Source organism: Pezoporus wallicus, unplaced genomic scaffold, assembly GCF_028554395.1.
Source record: "Pezoporus wallicus isolate ANWC-B61680 ecotype Strahan unplaced genomic scaffold, APGP_CSIRO_Pwel_v1 contig_8542, whole genome shotgun sequence".
Taxonomy (NCBI): domain Eukaryota; kingdom Metazoa; phylum Chordata; class Aves; order Psittaciformes; family Psittacidae; genus Pezoporus; species Pezoporus wallicus.
In genome coordinates, this window is record NW_026640148.1 from 575,755 (window position 1) to 601,326 (window position 25,572).

The 25,572-nt window shown below is 44.8% G+C and overlaps 2 protein-coding genes across 2 annotated transcripts in view; one reads left to right on the plus strand and one right to left on the minus strand.

The window, feature by feature from the left end:
• Positions 1-19,320, minus strand: part of LOC130603654 (netrin-4-like) — a 43,092-nt gene extending 23,772 nt beyond the window's left edge. Inside the window, exons 1-2 of the mRNA XM_057417537.1 lie at positions 18,107-19,320; positions 11,088-11,629 (exon numbers count right to left, since the gene is read on the minus strand). Of these exons, the coding sequence (XP_057273520.1) occupies positions 11,088-11,629; positions 18,107-18,173 (609 nt within the window). The 5' untranslated portion in view covers positions 18,174-19,320. The remainder of the gene's footprint in view (positions 1-11,087; positions 11,630-18,106) is intronic.
• A 2,048-nt stretch (positions 19,321-21,368) lies between these two features.
• Positions 21,369-25,572, plus strand: part of UROC1 (urocanate hydratase 1) — a 35,775-nt gene continuing 31,571 nt past the window's right edge. The window contains exon 1 of the mRNA XM_057417536.1: positions 21,369-21,630. Coding sequence (XP_057273519.1) covers positions 21,505-21,630 — 126 coding nt within the window. The 5' untranslated portion in view covers positions 21,369-21,504. The remainder of the gene's footprint in view (positions 21,631-25,572) is intronic.

The window sequence follows — 25,572 nt, forward strand, 5'->3', positions numbered from 1 at the left end:
ATAGTCCCTATTTAGAAGACTCTGCATAAGCCATTGGGGACTGTGACTGATCCCAGAACATCACAGCAAGTGATTGTCTACCTGCTTTCACTCCTGTGAGATAGGAAGTGCCTGTCTCACAGGAGTGAGATAACTAAGGAGTTTTATCTAAGTGAGATAAGGAGTTTAAGCATCTCTCCGTGGGTTACTGAGCCCAGTCACTTCTTGCTGTTCAGCGACTAGAGAGCTGGTTGCATTCATACACAGGATTAGATGTCCCCTATCGTGTCCATTCTGACTCCAAATTGAGAGCTATTTTCTCCTTTGGTTGAGTTTAAACACCACAGCAGAGGGGCTTGGCCTCAGGGTTCTTTGGCCTTGCTTTAGAAGTGGTGACAGTGCCTGTCTGACTGACTCCAGAAGTGGAGTGAAAGCTTTTTTGTTTCCATAGGGATTCCCTCTTTCTCTCCCTGTGTTTTCCTTTTCCTTTCTTTCTAGTGAACTGACCAGGATTCTTGCAGCATATAAAATACTTGTGCTCCTTTTTGCTTGCAGGAGCCAGAAAAGAGCTTGTGGGACATGTCTGGAAGAGTGTTCTGTTGTGTGTTGATGGCACATAGGGAGATAAACCCCCTTAAACGAACAGAATCAGCTGCCAGGCTTCACTCAGAACTATACCAGGCGTACACCAGGCAGTACCACAGCAAAGCAGTGGTACATTTCCCACCTGCCCACTGCATTTTCTGCTTGGTTTCTTCTTTTTCCTTGTAACCCCCTTCTCTTACACTGTCAGCTACTTACAAAGCTGCAAACAGGCCTGTTGGTGAGACCAGAGGTGCCTGTGTTTCCCTGTTTGGCAGAGCTGTGGGCAGATTGCCCTGGCTGTGCAATGCAGGTGCCTACATTCCCCTGAGCAATGAAGCCGTGACAAAACAGCCCTGGCCTTTCCACCTCAATGTCTACATTCCCCCAGTCAATGGAACCATGAGCAAATGGCCCATTCTGCTTTGCCCAGGTGCCCAGCATTCCTTTTACTGATGGATTCACGGGACAAAGCCCCAGTCTCCCCTTCCCAGTTCTCCAGGTCTCATCTTTCTAGTGGAAACCAGTTTTATGAACCCTGTTTCCTTCTTCCCAGTCCTCTGTGGACCACACAGAGGTGGAGGGACTTCCCAGAGTCCTGAGGACCTGGTGTGTACAGACACACACATCTTCCTAATTGTGGTCCATTAATCAAAGACCAAGGCAGTGAACTGGATAGAATTGTTCTGCAGAGCTCAGACATCTCAAAGCAGGATTAAAAACTAACTACTGGGATTATAATGGTTAAAAAATCCTTGTGAAACTGTTTTAAATTAGTATAAAACAGAGAAACCAAGGGTAAAGCAGTCTGTTAGGTCACTGGGCTGTAGAAGTTTTATTGTCATACTTAGCTTTCTTGTCCATGGCTTCTCAATACATGTGCTTAGTAAAAATGGTATCTCCTTTCAGGATAGCTCCCTGGAGGATACCTACAGCCCACTGGCTCGAGAGCATAAATGCAAGAGGTACTTTGCTGCAGGACAAGACATCTGACCAAAGGCAATCAATATGTCCTTAGCTTCTGCAAGATCTGCACTGCTCCTGCAGTGACCTCCTCAAACAAGGCTGGGCAAGAGGCTTAATGTCTCTATGGATCTCCTCACAGGAGACAGGAAGGGTGAATGAGGTGAAGAGGCTGGGCCTGTCAGAAAGAAAGGACTAGATAATAGCCAAAGAGTTTCTTTTTACTCTTTCTGGCATTATACTTCTTGATTACAATAGTCTTCCATTGTGCTCTGTTAGCTGAGGAGGACATCTTGTGTATTGTATTGTACTACAAGAAACCTATTTAGTGCACAGTATGGTGAGTTAAAAGAGATAGATTCATGTTCTGGGATCTCCAGTCAATTATCCATCCTCCCCATGCTTTAATGGCATCTATATCGCACCAAGTTCTTTAGGCAGAAGAGCAGCTGTTGGGTGCTCTTCTCTCAGCAGAGAGCCATTTGCTACATGAAGCTGGATCGGGTTTTGTTTCTTTGCTTGAAGGCTTGGAAGAAGGTCAGGTTCCCTGTGGGTTCATTGTCTTGCAAATATTTTCATTGCTGGCCTTGCATCTCTTGAGGAGAGTTGCTTTGGCATTTTCTATATCCCCTTAGAGCTCCAGATGTTATTTGTGAGTAGAGATGTTAATAACTCGGATGTCCCATAGGGAATGTGGCATCCTTTTAAGAATAAAACCAGTATTCTGTTCCAGTTGAGGTACAGGAGTTTGTATGATTAATTCATGACACATTTCCATCTGGAATAAGCTCAGTGGTGAGATTGGATTTGCTTGTCCTTCTCTCTCCCAAGGCAAGACTTGTTAAGTGTTACAGATCTGATTTGGGTGACATAACACCAGTGGAGTCTTTTGGGAGTGGCGTTTCTATGTTCTTGGATTCAACAGCCGCTAAGGAATTAACCTTCCTTAACTTTGTAATGATCAAAGATATTGAGGATTTACTTAAACAAAGACATTTTATATCAGCAGAGACAAAGCAGGTATGTTGTGCCAATACCAGTGGGTTTAGGTGAGCTGCATTTTGACCACAGGTATCACAGCTTTATTTCCTATCTAAATCAGTTTAGCATTATTTCGTATGGGCATAAAACTGGGAAATGGAATTTCCCTCTCTCTTTGTTTCTGGAGGACATGTTCTCCTTGAAATATTGGTGGTTAAAACCCTTGAGCACAAGGAAGAGTATAATGTAATCACCATCTCTTCGCTCAGTTTTAATACTGGTTTCTTCTCACATTAAAGTGCCAACCATCAGATCTTCCTTAATATATGTGTTCCCTACTGGCAGGAACAATATGTCACAATCCATAAGTTGTATTTATTAGTCTACTGTGTGAACTGATCCAAGTAATTGTAGAGTGGGAGGAATGTTTAAACCAAACCTGATATCTCATCTTACATGCCTTGAATTATTTTTCCATAAATGCATAATTTACCTAAAAAACCAACCCAAACCAAACCATGAAACTTCATTTCTGTACTAAAAAGCCATGATTCTATTTTAAATGAATGTATTTGGGGTTATGGTTCCCTAAGAATATGTGAATCCTAAATTAGGAGACAGATTGGTGGTGGTTGTATGGATGGGTTGATGATTTTGTATGGTACAGGGGAGAATTTCATTTCTGTAAAAGAGGAAGAGATGTCACTGGGAGCAAAACACTGAGTTGGGAATGCAACTATGTGGTCAAATCCAAATTGTTCCTTGTTGTTTATGTTTCTGAAGCCTATGGAGCAGATTCCTTCTGTACAGACTGATGTTTGACTTTTGCAGAAAGGCAGAAATAGGATTCATTTTTCATTTCCCAGACATAACCATCCAAATGTACAGTTTTCCATTATATTCATGTAAAAGACATGAAGAGACTGCAATGAATAAAAAAGTGCTTTCTCAATGAAGGTACAAGCTCTCAAAAGAGCTTCCCATGATGTTGACTGTAAAGCTATTTCTCATCTGATGAAATCTCCATCTGCTGTCAAGCTCTGTTCTTTCTTTTCTGTAACAGACTGCTCTGAATGTCCCAGTCCTTTCTCTAAACATCAGAGTGCAGCTTTCATACAAGTAGCACGTGCACAGAGCAGAGAAATGATGCTGACCAGGTCTTCTAAAGGACACCTTAGAAACCTTTCTGCTTCACTTGAATTGGGTGGAAGTGGAAAGTGTTCAGCACCTCTATAGTCTCACCCCTTTGTGGAAATACACCCTAGATCCTGAGTTCCCCTTATAATCAGGAGCTGCCACCGGAGCTAAACGCTGAGTAGGACATTCACGCTTATCTGCATATCTGCTATCAAGCGCATATTTGTCATTCTCAAAGTCAATCAGCTCGCCTCAAAAAGATGGGCACTGCCCTGTCCTCTCCTGACCTTTCTGAGAGCAAGGAAGTCTGGAGAACGCTGCCAGCGTGCAGAGCTGAAAAGGTTGCCAGTGTTAGAGGCCTGGTTTTGCTGTACACAACTTGGCACAGCTTCACATGGGGTGATGTTTTATCGCCAATCAAGAGAGCATCTTCATTCCGGAGACAAGGTCTCAGACTTTTGGTTTCTTGCCATCTGCTTTGCTTCACCGTTCCTGATGCAGATAATTCTGTTTTCTTAACCTGATCTTCCAGCCAGTATGAGTCAGAAAAGATGTGGACACAGCAAAGGTTCCCCCTTGCAAGCTCATAGCCTAAGGTCAAAGAATCTGAGTCATAACTGGCGGGCAGTGCCAATGTATGGCCTACTACAAAAGAAGATCCTGTGCAGAACAAGCATTTGATATTACAAACCATCCTTAAGCTATGCTGATCGTGTTGCACACAATCAGGTTAACGAGGTCAGAAATGTCTGTGTGCTTATTCTAGGCCCAACAGAAGGAAGCTGCAATAAAAACTCTCATCAGCCCTAAATCCGCTTCATTAAGAGATTTTCATGTGAGTTGATTTTGTTCTTCAAAGAATAGTCAACAATTGTCTCAGATTTTTTTCCTGCCCAGTGGCAAATATCCTCTGGTTTATTTGATGGAGCCCCTTGGCTAAAACTAATTCTTCTATCTTGTGGTACAGTAGTCTTCACTAAGTAGTCTTCTTCCTGTTTGGAAATACTGTTGGAGCACAAAGAAAGTCTAACTATTCCCTTAGCTATTAGAAGGCCCATTCTGATGGCTCATGGAATAGTGGTTTTTAGTCAGGATCCTCTGCTTTTCTGTCCTCCCAGAGAATAAAACTTAGAACCCAGTATAGAGTATGATCGCTTCTTAATGAAATATTTGTGCATTTGATTATTTAAATTGACCTGGGTAGACTCAGCTACTACCAAGACAGTGGCATCTTGAATTCATTCTTTTTCCCAAAACAGAGAGGGTCAATATCCCTTCAATTTGCATTTGCTTTGAGGTTATTCCAGTAATCCAGTCCGTGTGGCATTAATATTAGTATTTAGGCATTGCTACCGATATGATGATGGGGAAAGACAGGCAGACAAATCTGAAGAGCCATGCAGTCTTTTTCTCTTCCTCAAAGTGTATTCTCTAGGTTCAGCCTATCCATAGATGTAAATGTCTAGATCTATGTAAAAAGGCAAGGTTGCATGGAGAAGCAGTATCTTCTATCAAGTCAGGGAGTGTAATTGGAGTACTGACTATTGGGTACAAAACCCTTCAGCTTGTAGTCTGTGTATAGAGAATGGACAAAATTCCTTTCATTCTACATAGCTCCCACTCACAAAGTGCAGTGTCCTTTGTCACTATGAGGAATTATACTTGCTCTGTAATGGCAAAGGGTGGCACGAGGAGTTCTGTGATGCAGACAGCCCGGCTGGGAGCTGGACTGAGCACGAGGAGACTCATTTCACTCCATCTGCTGAATTGTCAGGGAAAGGTAAAACAACCCATCACTGTCAGTGTCAACCAATGTCAGCCAAGCTGTGTTCTCATGGGAAACCATCCGTTTCTTGTAAGTGGAGCCACTTGTCTCTCTAGGTCTTGTCTGAAATCTCACACATGAGCAGACTTCACTATGTGTATAGGCTCACCATGACAGTGATGTGTGGACAAGTGTGGAGCAAACAGTTCTGTATTCTTTTGCCCGGAGTTTGACAATTACAGCAATGAATCTCTAAGATTTATGGCATTTTAGACAAGAACTTTTTCACAGCTGGGACTTTGAATAAGTAATGGCTGCAGCTCCACTGAGGTTTGATATAACAGGGTGAGAAGAAACACTTGATATCTGCTGCCTTTTATGTTCAGGAAATACAGAAGCAATGCTCAAAATCCAAATGGCTCTGAAACGGCCCATCACAAACCAGGTCAAAGTAGGACACTTGGTGCCCCCTTGAAGTTCTTTTGCCAGGGATGGGAATGCTGCACTAGTGTCAGTTCACATTCCCTTCAGAGACAAATCCTTGAGCCTCTTAATTCTTCCTCCAGGGAAGCAGGGCCTGGCAGTGCTGTCTGCTTGTTTACACTGCTGGTGTTAACTGCTTCCTCTCAACTTGCCTCTGCATTCTGTCTCCTCTACAGTTCAAGTTAGAGCAAACGCTGAACAGACGGCCCTAGTCATAACATTCGGGCACTTACCTTCACTAGTGACTAATCCCTCCTGGAATCCCTCCCGTCTGGCACTCGGAATAACCCGAGTATCATACAACTTAGAGAAGCCAGTCCTGATGACTGTTGGACAAATCACTGCAGTGCAAGACCCTGCCCTTGCATTTTAGCTACTAGGAATTCACCCTTGTGATGTGCTGAGCATGTTCCTTTTCAGTGACCCCATTGCCGTATGAGATCAGACCTTGAAGAAGCCACTGAAGCCTAATGGTGACCTCTTGAATTATTGATGTTGCCACTTAATGAGGTATGTGTGTGTGTGTGCGGGGGATCCTCCTTTGTTTATCAGAAGGTTTGGCATGGATACAGGAAAAGAGGAGCCTGAGAAAAGAGCAAAAAATGTAGGTCCTTGGAACAGGATCACATACACTCCACAGAGCCCTGGCCCTGGCCTGGTTTGGTGTCTGTGTGCAGTGGCCCCTCGCTGCCAGAACTTGCTCAAGGAGTCCTTGTAGACAGAGAAAGGCAGCAGAGGTCTTCAGGGCCAGTGCAGAGGAAGAAGCCTTCCATAAGGTTGACTGTGGCTTCTGTCTGAGCAACTTGGTGGCTCCTGAAGCAGACAGAAGTGCATCCATCCCATCACAACACTTCTTGATCTGGCATTCACAGAGAGTATTTCAAAGAGTGATTAAAAGTCTTTTAGCTACAAAGCGAGTCCACTCATCTCTGACAAAAGGCACTGCTGGGGACTTCTGTCCCTAAAGAGGTCACCACAGGATACAAAACGGAGGATGAGCAGGTCTTCTGTGCAAGGCACACTTAACATGTTACCATAGAAACCAGTTCCTTAATTCAGGCATACACAATTCTTCCAGCCCCCAGTGAATTCCAGTAATGGGTTTATTATATCACACTTCAATGGTGTCATCTGTCACGCAGACACTCACATAAATGAACCAGCCTTTGATTCAAAACTCCCTTCCAGTAGCCAGACCCAGTAGGGAAAGGGTCTCCTCTTGGGTCTGGTGGTTATAAGCAGGTCAGTGTGCTACCCTACTTTGCATGCTAATGTCTTCCTTCCATGCAAACATCTTCTTCAGTGGAGGAGAACATTTGTTTTCATTTCCTGATACTCCAGTTTATTAAACACATGCTCCTAATCTCTCAGTTCCTTGCCTGCATGTGCTGTCAGGATGCAGGTTGAAACATTTTGCTCCCAGTTTCCCCCATATGATGCTTAAGCTGTAAGTCACACTAATGTCTGATGCAATGTTGTTGTCATTTCTCCTTTTGTTTGGGCCAGAGGCTTGATTTGCATTCGCTGATCTGAAGGCTCATTTTAGGCTCCTTAAGTATATAGCATAGTTGTTTTAGATCAGAAAGCCAGATGGACAAGTAGGTAAGAAAGTTCTGTGTTGATGCCTATAGATGCACTTACAGTAGATTAACAGATCTTAAAAAGGTGGGGTTGGTTTGAGTTCCTGATGTTATGTTGAAGGTTGGTGTACTGAAGATGATGAGCATAGGATCTCTCTCATGAAGACAGGTTGAGAGAGATGGGCTTGTTCAGCCTGGAGAAGAGAAGGCTCCAGGGGGGAATCTAGGATCTCAGAAAGATTTTAGCTGCAGAAGTATTCTGGATCTCAGCAGGAGTAAGGGATTTAGTAAGTGCTGGAGTAAAAGAAGACTGAAATAGAGACATGAGGAAGTTATCTCCTTGCATTTCTACAGGACTTGTTCCCCAATGCATGACACCTTCTGTCTTAACTGTACCTTATCTGGATGGAATGGAGATGTGTGACCCTGTCAGAGGTGAAAGAGAAGGGATAATCTACAAGGGATATATACCTTAACTTAGTGATACATTATGTTCTGTTGTGACGTTTTCACACCACTCACCCAGATGTCTTTTGCTTCCATTCTAGTCTCCTAAAAATTCCTTTTCTGCCAAGTTTTCCATCATGATCCCAGAAAAAGCCTCTTTCAGTGGTCTCGGAGGACCACCAGCATGTGCTGCCTCAGGAAGATGCATCTGAGTTTATAGCTGCATGTAAGCTGCTGCAACGCTACCACCTTCTCCTTTCACACCTACATTCTCACTTCTGGAAGCCAGTTCCCCTGAAATCTTGTTTCATGATGTGTCCAACATGGGTTTTAAACCAAAGTGTTCTTAGTAACCATCTCTTTTTTGATTCCTTTTGTGCCCTGTTAAAAGGAATTTGTGCCACTTCTCTAAATGAATAGGACAATGCTCAAGAAAAACCTGAGTGGCATTGAGTGGAAATTGCTCCAGCCCCCTCAGCAGAGAATACTGGCACTTATCTCAGGGCATTAATGACCATTTAATTTGGAATGGGTTTGGTCATTTCAGAAATGCTGTGAGCTTGTGATGTGACCTCCTCAGCAATCCAGGGCTCAGCCAGGATCAGTAATTGGGTAGGTTGGAGTGGAGATGGGAAAGAATCATAGAATAGTTAGGGTTGGAAAGGACCTTAAGATCATCCAGTTCCAACCCCCCTGCTATGGGCAGGGACACCTCACACTAAACCATGGCACCCAAGGCTCTGTCCAACCTGGCCTTGAACACCACCACGGATGGAGCATTCACAGCTTCCCTGGGCAACCCAGAAGCAGAGAACACTGCAGAAAGTAATGGTGGAGATTCATTCAGCTTCCTTCCAAGTCAGTTGTTAGTCAGTGCTTGAAGGGATGCTCTGGGGCATTTGTGACATCTCCAAAATAAGGTGGAAAGTGACAGTTCTGAGATACATGAGCAAAGCTCCTGTGAGACTTGTAGTGACAGTAGCAGTGTCAGGCAAACCTGATCAGGTACCACTTTAAATAACTATGCTCTGCCTTCATTTATTTTCATTCACAAAAGGATCTGCTGTGTCCCATTGCTGACCTGAAAAGCCCAATGCCTTTGCACCCTTACCATAGTGGCATGTTATGGATTCATTAAGAGGCCTCTGTAAAGTCTATCCAGAACTTCAGAATGCTTTTGGGTTGATGTGCTGTGGAAACAATATTTGTCTTGTTCTCTGTTAAGCTGCTTCCTGTGTGCTCCTCTCTGGAAGAAATGACCTCTATGTATTCAATTCATGTAACATTTGATGAAAGTATTTGGGATCTGCAAGGGTGACCTGTAAATATGTGACTGTTCTTACTAGTGTTTTCTAACATCTACTACCTCGGTGTTGATTGATTTAAGCATACACATATTCATTGCGCAGTAGCTGCTGCCCAAGTTGACAGAATCATTTTGACACTTGTTATCACAAAGGCTTGTGTTGAATGAATGTTTTATTATTTGATTTTCTGCCATGCACTTCTCAGATTTGTTGTAGCAGCAGCACATGGTCTTGATGATATTCCCCAAGGTAAAGTAAGCACAAAAGCCAACATAGCACAGGGCAAAAGGGGATACTGTACTAGAGAAGAGAGAGTTGTTTTGTATGTAAGGCCAAGGCATTTGCCTCAGACTTTGTGTTCTGTTCCTTACTCAAGCAGAATTGTCCTGCTTCACCTTTCTGTGCTCTTCTTCCCTATCTGTGAAACAGCAACAGGACCCTGTGATGGTGCTGGAGATAGTTAAATGGATCTTGCAAAGTACTTCATGTTTTAGATTGGAAGGCATACAAGAGTGGGAATTGTATTAGTTCCCTAGATTCTGTATTGATGTGGCAAACTGTAATCTCTCTGCAGAAGACATTTGGATATATGTGGCTAAATGTATCATAACTGACCAGCAGAATTGCTACTCCAGGAACAAGGCAGTTCAGTAGTCTGATCTGCCCCAGATTTCTAGTACGTAGAGATGGTTCCTGGCCTGTTGCACAAAGAGGAGCTCAGTCCTCAGTGCTGTTTCCCTGTGTCAGGTATAGTACACTAGTTTATTTCTCAAGTGCATTTGGAAGTGCGCTGCTGAAGCCCCTGTGGGTTTTGAAGTCCATCTGGATCATTCATCTCACACCTGAGCTTAGTGTGCAGCAAAGTATTACTGCCAAACCTGCATGATCACTTCCAGACGGGGAGACCAAGAGGGTTGGGACTTCTCTGAGGAAGAGAGAGGGAAGTGAAAGGACTTCAGCTTCTGTTGTGGTTATAGGAATCTCTCATAATTTCCTTTTGTGCCTTTATGTCTGCTCTTTTCCCACTGAAATAGTGAAACCTGGCTGCTCACTTCCACTTCCTGTTCCTGGATCCTTTGGCTTAATACAGAGTGGTCGCCCCCAGCAAGAAATTTGCACTAAATTTAGGGGAAGGATGCATTTAAAAGTCAGTCAATCATCCAGAACTTTTTAGATGGAGAAGAAAAGGAGTGACCATGTAGGTGTTAGTGAGTTTGTCCTATGATCTTCAAATATTTGCTACTGTGCCTTCTTGAAAGTCTGTTTTATTTGTATTAAACATCCAAATGCCATAACTTTGTCTGTGGCCACACTCAGAGAGTTGTGGTCAATGTCTCAGTGTCCCAGTGGAAGCCCATGACAAGCCGTGCTCCTCAGGGGTTGGTATTGGAACCGGTGCTGTTCAGCTTGGTCTAGTTCAGGATGTCCCTGCTCATTGCAGGTGGGTTGGACTAGATGACCTTTGAAGGTCCCTTCCAGCCCGAACTATTCTATGATCCTATGATTCTATGACCATGCAGCTCATGTCATCCTAAAGCAGGAAAACAGTTTGGATAGATCAGACTCTATGTGTATTTCCCTACATCTATTTGGTTGGAATTCTAGCTCAGTTCCTGGCATCTGCAATGTAAAATTCGGCAGTGTGCAACTCCCATAAAAGAAATTCCTTATAGCGTTTCTATTAATTTTCATTGATATATAATTCTTCTTCTTACCCTTCATTTTCTAACACAAAGCTTTTGGGGATGGGTGACCTTTCTTCATTTATATGCATGGCATCTCTTTGAGTACATGCTCTCTGATTTTCAGCCAGTCATTAGCTGTTTGACATTAAACTCAGTCCAAACCTCAGTTACTACTTACCTCTCCTCTGGTGCAGGGCATTGCATCTGAATACCTGGATGTGCACATGGAGCCCTCCTCAATCAGATCATCCTGGAGTCCAAAAGTCGCTGTACAGTTGACAGAGAAATACTTGTATGGCCTCCAAGTCTGCCCATAGTCCTGGGATCTTTCCAACACCATTGCAGCTGGGCGAGGTGACTTGAACACAGCAATGACATGGGTCAGGTAGAATTCTGTTTCAAAGTCCAGTCTGATTTCTTCCCTGTGTACCCCTTGGGCAGACTGCCACCAGGAGATGGGGTTTGCAAAGAAATCATCCGTCATGTCAGCAGGGAGATGGGAGTTATCAGGCTGGTTGGCATTACACTTGGTGCAGCGAGGCTGCCCACAGCCATGGGTGACCTGATGGAGGAGATTCTGGTCTGGGTAGAAGCAGTAGAGCTCTGTGCTGTTCTGGCCACACGTGGTGAGGGTGACCGGTGTCCTCCCTGTTGCCAGGTTTCCCACTGGAGGGTTGCAGGACCGACCATTGCAGCGGAAGGCTCGGGGCCTGGTGGGGTCTGAAACACAAGGCAAAGAAACACAGCAAGGAGAGTTTCTCACACAGTTCTCAGGCTGTAACATAGGTGACCATACAAATGACTGGCATCTTCGTTTGGGGAGTGATGTACTTCTAAGGAGAGCTACTTCATCTTTTCACACAAAGTTGGGAAGGAATTTCTTAGTAAATCTAGTCCTTGGATTTGGTCCTAACTCAGAAACTGAGGTCTTTAGAAAATTCATGCTCGTGGTGCTTCGCTTTGTTACGTCTGTTGAAAATGCAGTTGTGTCCATCTAAATTTGATGGCTAAACATGAATTTAATGTTTAACCACAGAAATCTTGTGTTTTCTTACTTTCACTCCTGTAAAGCTCTATAACAAGTCTATATACAAGTCCAGAGGAGAGCCACAAGGATGATCAGGGGACTGGAGCACCTCCTGTATGAAGACAGGCTGAGAAAGTTGGGGCTGTTCAGCCTGGAGAAGAGAAGGCTGCGTGGAGACCTCATGGCAGCCTTCCAGTATCTGAAGGGGGCCTATAGGGATGCTGGGGAGGGACTCTTCATTAGGGACTGGAGTGACAGGACAAGGGGTAATGGGTTAAAACAAACAGGGAAAGTTTAGATTGAATATAAGGAAGAAGTTCTTTACTGTAAGGGTGGTGAGGCACTGTATTGGGCTGCCCAGGGAAGTTGTGAATGCTCCATCCCTGGTGGTGTTGAAGGCCAGGTTGGACAGAGCCTTGGGTGCCATGGTTTAGTGTGAGGTGTCCCTGCCCATGGCAGGGGGTTGGAACTGGATGATCTTAAGGTCCTTTCCAACCCTAACTATTCTAGGATTCTATGATTCTAACTGAGGCTGAATCTATTCAATGCATTTATTTTCATTGTTACCAGAAAGCAAAGTCAAACTGTTCTACACATTGTAGATACATTAAAGAGACTATTGCTGGCCAGCTCATTATGGACACTAATTACACATACAAACACAGAAAGAATGCATGTATTTCTGCAGTGACTCATTACTGGCATAATTTTGAAAGGAAGTTGAGTTTCTGCTGCTCCTATTGAGATCAGCTGGAGCTGTTAATGCTTAGAAGAGTTTAAAACCAAGTCTCTTGTTCAAATACCTTGACATGGACAGAAAGTGACAATATTGTTTGTCAAATTTCCAAAGAGTGGCAAATTTGGGGGTATCTTCCATGTGTACAACTGCTTCTGAATTAAAAAGGACAGGAATAACTACAAAGTCTTAATACTGTTTGGAAATCAATAGTGTCTTTAACTGGCATTAAAGAGCATTCCAAAACCTTACCATGCTGGTGAAAACTGCGTTTCTAATGACGTACGACGTCCTCTTTGCAACTTAAGAGTCTAGAAGGAGTTAAAGAGTGACCTTGCAAGGTCATAAATCTAATCCAAGGGGTCACAAGTCAGATGGCTGGATGGAAGTCCTACAGGAAATGACCCTTCCAATGAAACCTAGGATGACCGTAAACCCTGGGTAATCCAGGAGCAGTTCAGAGGTCGGCTATTAGTTCAACAGTCTAGGTCAACATTTCAGATCCCTCCTTGGTTTTTATTCAGCCTTTCCCCAAGCAAAATAGGTTTTAAGGTGAAGTTATGTCAAAGAAAAAAAAGACTCTAATTCAGCCCTATAAAAATACTCAAATTGTAAATGTAGTTGGTTGAAACTGATGTCCCTCTTTCCAAAGGGAATGTTTAAGGTGAAAACTAGTGTGTAACATGCAAGGTTTTGCCTCTGAGTTGTTTCTGTCCTTAGTTCCTTCATGGCATTTCTGCCCAGGCCATAAGAGAAAGGTCAGACATGGGTATTGGTTTGGAAAACACCTCGTGCATTTTGCTTCCCAGGATTAGGATGCAAAACAAAGTTGCTGTATGCCTATTGGATCCTATTGATCAAGGGAGTATACTGTCTTAGCTTACCTGGAGCATAAGGTAGTCTTAAGCCTCAGATAGCAAGAAATCAGATCATCCAAAAATGCCCTTGACTACTCTTAGGAGCAGGTGGAAGCCACCTTCAAAGGAACTTGGACTTAGTGTGTGTGCCTTGCAGACACTAAGCAGCAGCCGCAAGGAAAGAGAAGGTGTCTGGAGACACAGTAGTAGTGGTTTCCTGCTGGTGGAGGTTGTCTTCCACCAGTGGTTGGAATGGGCTGGCCAAGATGTTTTCTAGTATCCCAGTGAAGTCCTAGGTGACTGGAAGACTGCAGCAGTGCCTGAATTACATGTGCTCCTATAGTCCTCGCATCAGAGGAATGAAAGCTGCTCCTCCTCAGTCCCACCGCTGCCTGTGCCAGCACAGTGATGGATTTTCATGACACAGGATTTGCCGCAGAAGTCAGCTGGAGAGGAAAGGAGATTGGGATGTTTGGCTCTATCAGTTCTGTTCTTGGCTCCCCAGCTTCAACTCAGCAGGTGGTAATGGAGATCCTCCAGCCAGCCCTCACACCATCCTCACTGCTTAATGACCATTTCAATGTATTATCTTTCTCATTATGAACTTCTTACTCCATCCGAGCCTGGTACAGGTACAGGGGAACACCAGGAGCTGCAGAGATTTTATCTGGGAGGTTCCTTGCAATTTCTCTGAGGCTTTTTGTCCTGAGAAAGGACTCAGGTTTTCAGGTCAGCAAAACCACAATGAGCCTTGAGAATGTCTTTGCAAGTGGCATTTAGGTTCGTGTTCGTGTTCGTGTCCAAGCTGTTTGGTAAAAGTTACTGGAAATAAGGAAATCACAGAAATTTCTGTGTTTAAAGTAGATTGGATTTTAGCTGATATTGCTCAGTGCTGCAGAAAGATGTCATCTTTGCCTCCAGACAATTTAATGGGACTGATCTTATAACTGAACTTGGAACAAGCATTAGCTCAAAGAGTCAGGTTGCTTAGTTTTGATTAAGAATGCATTCATATTGCAAGTGCTATTGGATTATGGATAAATATAACATATAATTAAAAGGAAGTCCATCTCTGCTGATGCATCACACTACTGAAGCTTTTCTGAAGGAAATGGGATGCAGCAGTTCTGAATTCAAGGACTTACGTAGGGGAAGCTTTGCAGACAAGGATGTCAAAGTAAAAAAGGAAACTTATTAAAGGGAATGGCTGCTTTTGATATTTCTCATAAATGGGCTATTATTCTGGTATCGAGTTTTTCAGCTGGTTTGTCTGAACCTGGAAAGGGAGAAAACCATGGTTGTTCTCTTGCATAAGAGTCACAAGAAGGTTGATTTCCTCCGCCAGCTAATGCAGCAATATCAATAAACAGTTCCTGTCTGAACTGCTGTGTCATTAGCAAAATGGGAGAAGAACAAAGTGCAAATGAGCAGGAGGGAGTTGGAAGACAAAATCTGCAGTCGATTAAAAGCTTTGTGTTTAAAGAAATCAATTGGCAGGACATTGCTTGGCCACAGGGATGCTGCAGCCTGTCCATCACTCACCGATTCTGGGGAAACAACATGAAATGTGGAATCTGGACAGTGAGGAAAGACTGCTGCAGGACAGAAACAGCAGCAGGAGAACAAACAACTCACCCCAAGTGCCAGGAGGACTCACTGAATAATTCATAAAGAACTAAACACTTCGATTGTGCATGGGCACTATATGTTATTATGGAGTTGATGAGTTTTTACTCCATAGAGGCTGGGTTTGCTCAATAGAGAATGGTTTTACTCCATAGAGTTTGGCTACGGTATGATTAATTTATTTGCCTGTTTTCTGGTTCCTCAGAGCTGTGCCATAAAGTGACAGGTCAATGGCACATGCCCAGCACGTGTTGTAACAACAGCATTACCCAATGGTTAGGGAATCCTACAGCTGAAGGGAGGTCACACTACTGATATTCCTGAGATGCCATCTCAAACAGACATCTCTTACTCACCTTGGAATGGAATGGAACATTGTAGACATGAATTAAAAACAGGTTCTGGGGTTTTTTAAGGCTTTTTTTCACCCTCCATTGGACACTTGACATTAGAAAGGTCATATGGTCACTCAAAGCCTGCGGAGGTGACTGGAGAGCTGCCTTTTGTGAGTGATTTTAATTGGAATTTCTATTTCTTTTCGTATCAAATTTATGACTGTGTGTGTCCAAGTCTCCTATGGTGAGACAGGAGAGTGAATTTCACAGTTCTGTGCAACATGTGAACACTAAAACCTTTGTGTATCTTCTGCTATGGTTTTGATGGAGCACTTTGTGCATGTTATGTCCAACCTGGATTTCTCTTGTTCTGTATCAGTTTAGCTTTTTCCTTAATAACCAAAAACTTCAGATGTTCTTTTGAAGCCAAGCACCCTGGGGACAGGAGTGGCACAAGTTTTTATTAGTCAAACCTAGAACTTCACCCCTTAATGCTGTTACAACAGAAGTGCCATGCAGCCCTTTGTTATCTGGGGCCAACATGCAATAAGTTTGGCAAGTCTTCATCCATTTATGAGTAGCCTGATGTATTTCTGCACTAAAATAGCCGTAATAACTGGAGCTACAGAGCCAGCCTTCATAAATACCCCAGAGGTGAAGTTCTGAATATGCTACAAACCCAATCTGCTTCCATGGCCCAGGGCATGGACAGAATAAGACCCCAGGTCTGGGCTCTCATCCACTGTGTCCAGTTGCAGTTTGCCTGCCACATCCTTTCTGGAGTAACAATGGGCTTCAACACCTACAACTTCATTTACAGAGGAGCTGAATAACCTGAGCCCAGAGGAAACCTTTCTTAACAACTGTCCCAATATGCAAGAGACCACTGCAGAGGGAGGGGAGCAGCGCTAGGGAAAGATCACCCAAGTGTCACATCTCACAATATAAAACCTAAGTGACTCCTCCAGCCTAACCACTAAGGGGTTTTATTTTCCTTTGGCATTCCAGTTAAAGATGCAAGCAGCCAATCTTAACAATCCAGACTGACTTCTCTGCACAGAGACAGCAGAAGGCAAATATTGTGTTCCCCACAAATATTATACTTCATGTATTCCCCACACAGCTGCCCCATCAATATGTTTTGCTTTTGATCAGGAGGGATCAACTATAGGGCTGAAAAATGAGTTTACTGTATGGGCTAATAATATAGGTACGAAACACACCTCACTGTACATGTCTTTGCTCAGGAAAAGGCTGAGACTTCCAAATCGTTTTACATAGATGGGCACTGTCCAGACTAACCATAGTCTGAGCAGTACTGACCCTGCCTGTAAGAGGACCTACAGAGGTTCAAGGTTAATTCAAGATTTTAATACTGCTTCAATAATAATAATAATAATAGTAATAATAATAATAGAATAGAATGAGCAGGTAACCCTTGTGTTTTCACAGGTTGACGGCTTGTAAAACCTTTTGACCCAGCAGCATATAATCATTTGAAGTGACATTGAATCCTTAACATCATCACCTTCAGTATCCAATTATGTTGCTGTTATTCCCTATGTCCCACACTGTTACACTCAGAGCATGTTTAGCTCCATGCAGAACTCCCACCCTCCCCTCAAATTCACTTCCCAAGCAGTCAGCTGCAGGCTGCATCTCCTTGCAGATTCATTTTCACCTTTGAATTGGCTGCAGAGCAGATTTAGGCTGGTTTGTAAGAGGCTGCCTTCTGCAACAGCATCAGCAGCTTCACCGCCAGCTCCCCAACCTTCCTGTGCTGTGTGTCAACAGATGTATCCTACAGGGAGAGTCCCAGACTGGGAAAACAGGGAATGCCCAAGATGAGACACTGAAAGGACTAAGGTACATGTCCTCCCTCCACTCATTCCCTGGCATGTTGTGATAGACAGGCTTTTTCCCAACTGAGTCATGGGATAATGTGACAGGATTATAAATGTATGAAAATACCTTAAATCCATCCCTTAAACAGCACAGGTAGTGTGGGGAATGGACTCAGTCCTAATCCGTTTTTAATCTAATGCTAATTTAATCTTGTCCACTGCATGTTAACTATGAAATCAGGGAATACACTGAATGAATGGGCTGGCTTGGATAAACAGTAATTCCTAAACAGTGTCTCTGACTTTTAATGATGCACAACGGAGTTAACAGAGAATAATTCCGATTCCTCCAGTGCTGCTGTCCAAGGATGTTGTTGGTTCACCCTTGTCCTGCCTAGGAAGGCAATGTTTCATCCTCAAAACATGTACCCAGCACATCTCAATCCATCTCCCTCTCTCTCTTTTTCTGTTACTTTCATTCACAAAAATAACACTTTTTTCTTGTAAGGATGTATGAAACTGTACATCCTAAGCCTTTGGGAAGAGACTGAGCTATAAAGCTGTGTATTGCAAGGGGTAAGAAGCATATATATATATATATATATATATATATATATATATATACTGACCAACCCAGATTCCTTGTAAAAATCCAACCTAAAGATGTTAACATCATTTCTTTTAGCCAACAGCTCTGATTTCTATTCCCCTTCCCTTCACTCAACTTAGGATAAATTGTTTCAGAATGGCAATATTGATGTATTTCACTTACCTGCTTCCCCATGGCCAGATATAACATATTCCAAGAACACAATCAGCATGATGCCTTGATGCTGCATGGCTGTCAGCAGAATAGCTGTCCTCAGTGAAGCAAAAGAGAGCTGCAATAACCTACAGGTTTGGTGCTTGCATGGCTTTTCTGTGCTTGCTTGCTTTCTCTCTGCTCACCTTCCCCTCAGTGCAGGGGTCAAGGCTGCTGCCTCATTCTTCTTGGTCTTGTTTGGGTCCAGAGCTGTTTGTTGTGTGTGTGTGTAGGGGGGGGGGGGGGTCCTCAGGACTCAGATGCCTTCTGGGTGTCACCCATTCATTGCTTCCAATAAATAAGGATTCTGGGTGTCTTCACCCCTCTCCATGCAGCGGGCTGGGGACGTTCACATCCCTGAGCGCCTCAGCGAGCTCCGTTCTGTCCGGTCCTTGGCGAGTGGATGGATGCTATTTGGAAACTTTCATTTCTGCTCCTTGCTTTCGGAGGAGCTTGGTTTTGGTTCTGGCTCTGGCTCTGCCTCGGCTCCCCTTGGCGACCTTCCCCAGCGGCTGATGGTGGCGCTGGGGTCCGGGCAGCGCGTCCTTAGCAGGGTATCCCCGGACCTTCTCTCCCTTTGCTCCCTGCAGCGGAGGGTCATAGAAGAGAGGAGCTGGCTTTTCTCCCTGAGGGATGATGAGAAGCAAGTGCTTTCTTGGCTCTTCTCTCTCTTGTCTTGTGTTTTGGTTTGGTTTATCTTGTATCACTTCCCTCCTGCCTCCGCTGTCACGGAAGCCACTTCTCCCCCACCTCCAAGGGATTTGCTTCACACAGCGAGCGCCAGGGAGTCGAAAACGCAGCCAAGGGCAGCCCGCCGGGGCCGGGGCCAGTGCCCGGGAGGTCCCGGCTGCCGCTGCCGCCGGAGTGCGGCTCTCCCCAGCCTTGGGGGCTGCGGAGGGCACAAGGGCAGGGGAGGAGATGCGATGCCCAGCGCCAGGAGAGAGGGGAGAAAGGGAAGAGGGGGGACGCTGGGAATCCTTCCTCCCTCCTGCTCCAGCAGCGCTTGGGCTGGGGGTCCTTCCTCCCGACGGTGCCTGGTTATCTTCAAGTTTTGGCCGTGCCTCCCTTCAGCTTTTAGCGCATCTCTCAGTCCTAACTGGGCAGCTCTCCTCTCTGGTCCTGTCTGGCTGCAGAGGGGATTATTCTAACATGTGATCTTCTTCCTGCTCTTTATATGTGCTTGGGGGGGGCGGGGGGGGGTATCGGGAGGAGGAGGAGGATGGGTCGGTTCCGCACCTCCTCGTCGGCTGCTCTGGTCCTTGCCGTGCTCAGATGCAGGCGTCGTGTTCCAGACGCATCTTCCTCTCCAGGAGCCGGTGTCTGTCCCTCTGCCTGTGCCTGTGTGTGCAGGGCGGGGGCACCGCGCTGCCTGCCCGGCCGGTGCCCGCTGTCCCTGCAGCACCCTCTGCCCGCCCGCCCGGAGCACGACACCCGCCCTGCTCCGGGCACTGCCCGGAGCATCCCCCTTCAGGTACCAAAAGGCAGCCCCGGTGCATGGGGAGAGCAGGGGGGATGTCTTTAGGGTTCATAGGTGCACAAAGGAGCACACGAGCAGGGTTTCTTTCCATCATCACAGACCTGAGCTGGGACAAATCTGGCAGTGAGGGGACCTGGGGCTTTCCAGAGAAGCTGGGGTGTCTGCTGGAGCATCATCACTGGCACACCAAACACCGGGCATGTCCCTGGAGTTGGATGTACTCGGGAGGCTCCAGCATGCAGCAAACGGGGTGAAAGTGCTCAGCCCCAGAAATCATTTATTTCAGTGAGCTCCTACACCCCCCTCCAGCTTCATTCTCTCTATCTTCACTTTTCACACCGTTCAATTCTGGGTGTCACAGAAGGAAGCAGGTCTGATGGGAGTGGAGAGGCAAACAAGGTTATTCTTGTGCTCGTGTGTGTGCAGGGATTTGGAGGACGTGGGTCATAAAGAATAATGACATTTATTTCCCTTTGGGGTGGAAATGTTCACATAAGGCAGGGTTATTTAGCTCAGTTTTGGGGCAGATTTTCTGACTTTACCTTCCTTTTGTATGTTTTTAATGCGAAAGCCCACCAGAAATTCTTTAAATATGAAGAATTCTTCTCCCTCTCCTTTTTGTCTTTGCCTTTTGTTTGAAAGCAGCTAAATCAGTGTATAAACACCAACCAAAACTCTCCTGCCATGAATGACAGGTAGCATCCTTCAGAGGTTTGCATCTGCTGCACACTCAGCTCCCCTGGGATGCTCCTAGTTCTTTCAACCCCAGCATCTTCAGTGGGAGCTGGGGATGTGCAGCATGTCCCAGAGCTGAAGGCGATGTGACATTAATGAGATGCTGTCATTTAATAACTGAGCTTTGTTGTCACCGCTTGTTGATCGCTGCCTTTGTGGGGAAATGCAGTGGGGTTTTATTCCCAGGTTTTAGGCTCATTCCTAAGTGAAGTGTCTCTCCCAGTCAATTTCACCAGGCTTAAACTGTGGCACTTGAGAGAGTCGCCTGGCCAAGAGCTGTAGTTCCATGGATGTAATAAAGTTCAAGAAGCTCCTGTGTTATTAAACAGCTCAAGATGGACAGCAGAATTCACGTTGCACTGTAAGTGGGAAATCAAAGTGAAGGATATTCAGTTAGTTGTGATGTCTCAGTGGCAGTACCCTATGGCTTTCTAGTTGTTGTTGACTGTAGGATATAAAAGTAACTTAGACCTGAGAACCTGAATTTGTCCTCCCAATTATTGCCTGCATTGAGAAAACCACTAGTTCCAATGGGTGCATTTCCAGTTTAATAAAGTCCATTTGTGCCTAGAAGCTAAGAGGAGCTAACACCTAAGGGCTGTCAATGATAACTGCTGTTATTTAGAAGATGAGCTGGTGACATCTGAGGAACAGCCCATACCTAGAGGTGTCAAACATGGGATGCCCATCTCAGCTGAACAGTGTGCATGAACAGTGATGTGATCAATAGTTAGTTAGTTCCTAAAGCATGGAAATGTAAATGCCCGATCCTTGAGGTCTCAGGCAAGGTTCCTGCTCCAGACCAGGACTCTCACTAGGACACTGGGGCAATGAGACGATTTGGAAGGTGGCTGAGTTTGCTCTAGTGGCTTAGTGACAAAGCACCCAGGGACTCAGCAGCAAAACTGTGAATCATTCATTTTGGGGGAGGAGGGAAGAGCCAATGGCATGGAGCGGAGGGGAGAGGAGGGTCACCTCTGCCACCTGCCCCTGTGCTTCAAGAGCTGTTTGCAGAAGCCAAAGGACAGGCTGTCCTCTTCTGATCACCTGGAGTGGAGGGATCTGCATCCCTTAACATCCTGCTTGCCTGCACCTTCCTATTCCTTGCACCTCTTCTGTTTGCCTTGCCTTTCCTCCTTGTATTTACTCAGCAGCCATGAGCAGCCTGAAAGAAATCTGTCGTGGCCTTCCTCTATACCCTTTGCCTGAAAACAGAGGTCGGAGGAAAGGAATACCCCATGCGCCTGTGAGAACCCCTAATCTCACTTCTCAGGAGAAAAAGGTAACATGGGCTTTCACTGGGCCTCACTTCAGATAAATGCAGCTCAGAGCAACGGATCTGATTGCCTCAAATGCTATTCTGAGCCTGGGCTTCGTGGGAAATATGTTTCCTTGGTATTATAATTCCAGTGGGTAATGGGATGAAGTACTGGAAGCTCTTCTGCTTGCTTGCTTTCTTCCTCCCCAAGAGATAACCAGGTTGGACGGGGCTTGGAGCAACTTGCTCTAGTGGAAGGTGTCCTTGCCCATGGCAGGGGGTTGGAACTGGATGAGCTTTAAGGTCCCTTCCAACCCAAACCATTCTATGTTTCCATGATTCTATGGTATGAGGGAGATTTGCTGCACAACAGCTTCCATGCCTTTAAATGGCTAAACAAGAGGCACTAGATTTCAACAATGTCAATCCAGCGTTGTTCTAGAAGATGAAATTATGAGTGCTGTTGCAAAACCACTTCATATGTATGGGAGTGAAAGTTATCTGAATAAAAGATCCAAAGATACTTTATTTTATCCAGTAGCCCGAGAATCCTGGAATTTAGGGAAGTTTGTAGGGAGCTGAGTTAATTATTTGTCCTTAGTTGTGTAATTCTTTTCCAGCCTCTTTTTGTTTGAATAGCCTACGCACACACTAAAGTAATCATTGCATTATTCCAGGCTAGAGATTTAGAACATAATCAGCAGCAGAACATAATGGTCAATGGGTGGAGATCCATAGGAATCTGTGGGAGAGAGGATAAGGTGGGATCCTTAGTTTGAAAGTCTGTGCTTCATCACATGTAGCATCACTTGGAGTGTGACATTCTGGTCAGAGCAACAGAAGTTCCTTCCCCCTAACAAGCTGCACACAACTCCTTTGCCTTCGTGGGAGTTCCCCACTGGCATCAGCTGCCAAATTCCTTCAAAGTCCACTTCCACAAGCTGAGGAGAGCCTAGAAAAAGGGTGGAAAGAGGATCAGCTGGTTGATATCTAAAGAGGATTTACGTCAGTATCAGGAGCATTCATGGCTGAAGCATCCTGTCTGTGCCTGAGACAGCTCACACACATGGAACTGTGGCTACCAAGTGTGCAGAAGAAGGCTGTGGTGATGGCTCTGAAGATAAAGCAGCGGGGAGTGAGCTCCATGGCACGTCAGAACATTGCCAAACATCTCCATTTTATTCCTTGCCTTTGCTAAATCATTTTTCCCCTGCTGTAGCATGGAGGAGTCAGTGTTGCAGGACAGGGGATGATATCTCTCCAAAGGATGCCAAGCCTTACTCTTTACCTGGGGAGAGAAACGTAATGACAAAAGTCCTCAATCCTTGTACAGAAACTGGAATAGTTTTCTGCCTCCTTTAAGTGCTGCAGGACAGCAATAGGCTGATTTTCTGGCCCCAATCTACTGTCTAACATCCTATCCTCATCTCTCCCTATTACCTACCACATGTGATAAGAAGTTATGCTAGCTGGGTTTTTATTAGACTGTTAGAGATTTAAAAGCTTCCTTTCTGCTTTGTTTTACTCTGAATCCTCCACCTTAAACTCTTGACAGAGTCAGAGGCTCAGCTGGTATTTATTTGATATCTGAAAGGTCAAATCTCTCTTTTTAAGAGCTGTTCTGCGCTTAGAAAGCATGTAGACAGAAAGGTTGTCTGACTGTGAGCTGGTTTTTAAGTCTTGAGACAGGCTTCCAGATTTTGTTGACAGCGTGTAATGCTGAGCATATTGTGAGGCTTATCTGTATGTGTGACACTGTTTTCTGACTGAAGTACTCAGAACTCTGACAGAAATGAAGTTAATGATAATGAATCTACTGACTTCCTCAGGATTTGTCCCTCTTTTCACATGCCTTCAATCCAGTTTTACAATAACAACCCTTAGGACTGCCAATGCTTTATTTTCTTGGACCTCCTTTTGTGGTTATAATAGAAACCCTGGGAGATTTATAAAGCTCTGTGTGCTTTGGATCTTGTTGAAGAAGTATATAATTCTTCCTATCATACCAACTTCAATCTTTTTGGATAAATCAAACCATTTCTCAGAACTGATTCTCTTTCTGTGTTTCCTGAGTTCTCTTCTTTGTCTATAGACTGGAACAGCTGCATCCTCCCTCTTTCCCTCCACAGCTCTTCTGTTTCTCAGCATCTGTATCTTACTGTAAATACACTACAAAGAAACTGCCCTTAAAATCGTATGCATGGAGTGTCCTTTGCAGAACAAGGATGCTGCATCCTCAGTAATCAATGATATTCAATTGAACGTGCCCTTCTTAGTGTTGCTCAGCATCAGAAAACAGTGGCACACCTTCATCCACACAGTGATTCCCTTATGTATCTTAGAGCTACATTATGCTGCAGTCTTCCTGCTGCCCCAGCATCATCATCGTCACCTGTGTATCTGTCACAGGGCCCTAAGGTCAGTCATGGGCCTTGATGGCCTTGATGAGCCTCACCTGAAATCTCCACCCATGCCCTCTGTGAACAGGTTTAAGGGCTCTATTTAAGCTCAGGCCTGGGCTCTCACTCCTACTCGTGGTGGAAATGTGTCTGTCTGTAGTTCTGTCACTGGAGTATCTCTGTACCCAGCCATGGACCACATTGATCTGGTCTCTACCTGTGAGCTGTCCTGCCAGGCTTTGAGCACTGTCTCTCTGTGGTGACCATCACCAGACCTAGTCCCGACTTGCACTTCTACCTTGGCCGCCTACCTGCACATCACCATGATCTTGCCTGATGACTTGGACTCTTGGTGGCTGCCATCCCTGGGTTGCCCAGCTCATCTCTGCAGGTACTGTGAGGCTGGACCCTGGCTGGTGAGGTGTCTGTGCTGCTGGCTCTGTTATTCTGCTTGCTCCCTTTTTCCTTCAGGAACAACTGGACTTTGCTTCATGACATCCTAGTGCGAAGAGCTGCAACCAGAGCCTATGAAGTCACATAGCACCTGAAGTGCTTCAATGTTCTGGAAAAGCAGCTGGACACTTGACCTTAATGGTTGCTTTACACATCCCAAAATAAGGCTGCTTTTAAGTTTCTATGTGGATTGGGAAGGCCAATTTGTTGGCTCCTGTTTTGGAACATCTGGATGATAAAGAACTCGGGAAGCTTTTTCACAGCCTGCAAAGTATTTATAGTAATGGTCAGTCAGACATCGCTATGTTTACTTCCTGAGCTGACCTAAACTGGGACCTATCAGGAAGAATAATACATGAAACAACAATCTTGCTTTTACAGTTGCTGCTTACAGAATAGTGCCACCAAATACTCTGGGCCTGGATATCATCAGGCAGAAGATGATGGGTGGGAGACAAGCAACCTCCCTGGGATAAGAGGGGCAGAACTAAGAATGAGGCTGTTGTAGAGTTCAGCTATTTGCTTTGTCTCCTCATGCTTACCTTTTCCCTTTGAGCCTGCAAATCTCAGTATTTGAGTCTCTTGGGATTCTTCAGTTGGAAGTCCTGATGATGCTGTTATAAAATGGAAATGAATGGTATTCCTTCTGAAGAGGCCCTGGCTCCTCAGCGAACACCAATTAGGGAGGAGGCTGGTATGCTTGATTCCTCGAGAGACTCACCCAACAAAGATATTTACAGCTGATTGATTGGAGCAGGATTTCATGGGTTCTGTTGACATTGACAGGTCTGAATCTTGATTGAATAGCAGCAGGATCATGTTTTACTCTGTCAATGCTAGTGAGTACACAAAAAGACACCCTAATAGTGACTAGAGCTTAAGCATGAGTCAAAGAGTAGATCCAGCTGGCACATCTAAGAAGAAGACTTTGCATGTAATGCTTGCACTGCACTGGATAGGTTAGAATACTGTTTTATATGGAGCTGTAATGAAATGTAAGAAATGATGACCTTGTATTGCCTGTCCACAAAAGCAGTGATCAGCCTGTTTGAATTTGCTCCTTGAGTGCCTTTCTTAGGTTATTCAGTTTGACTCCATAATGAATATGCAAGAT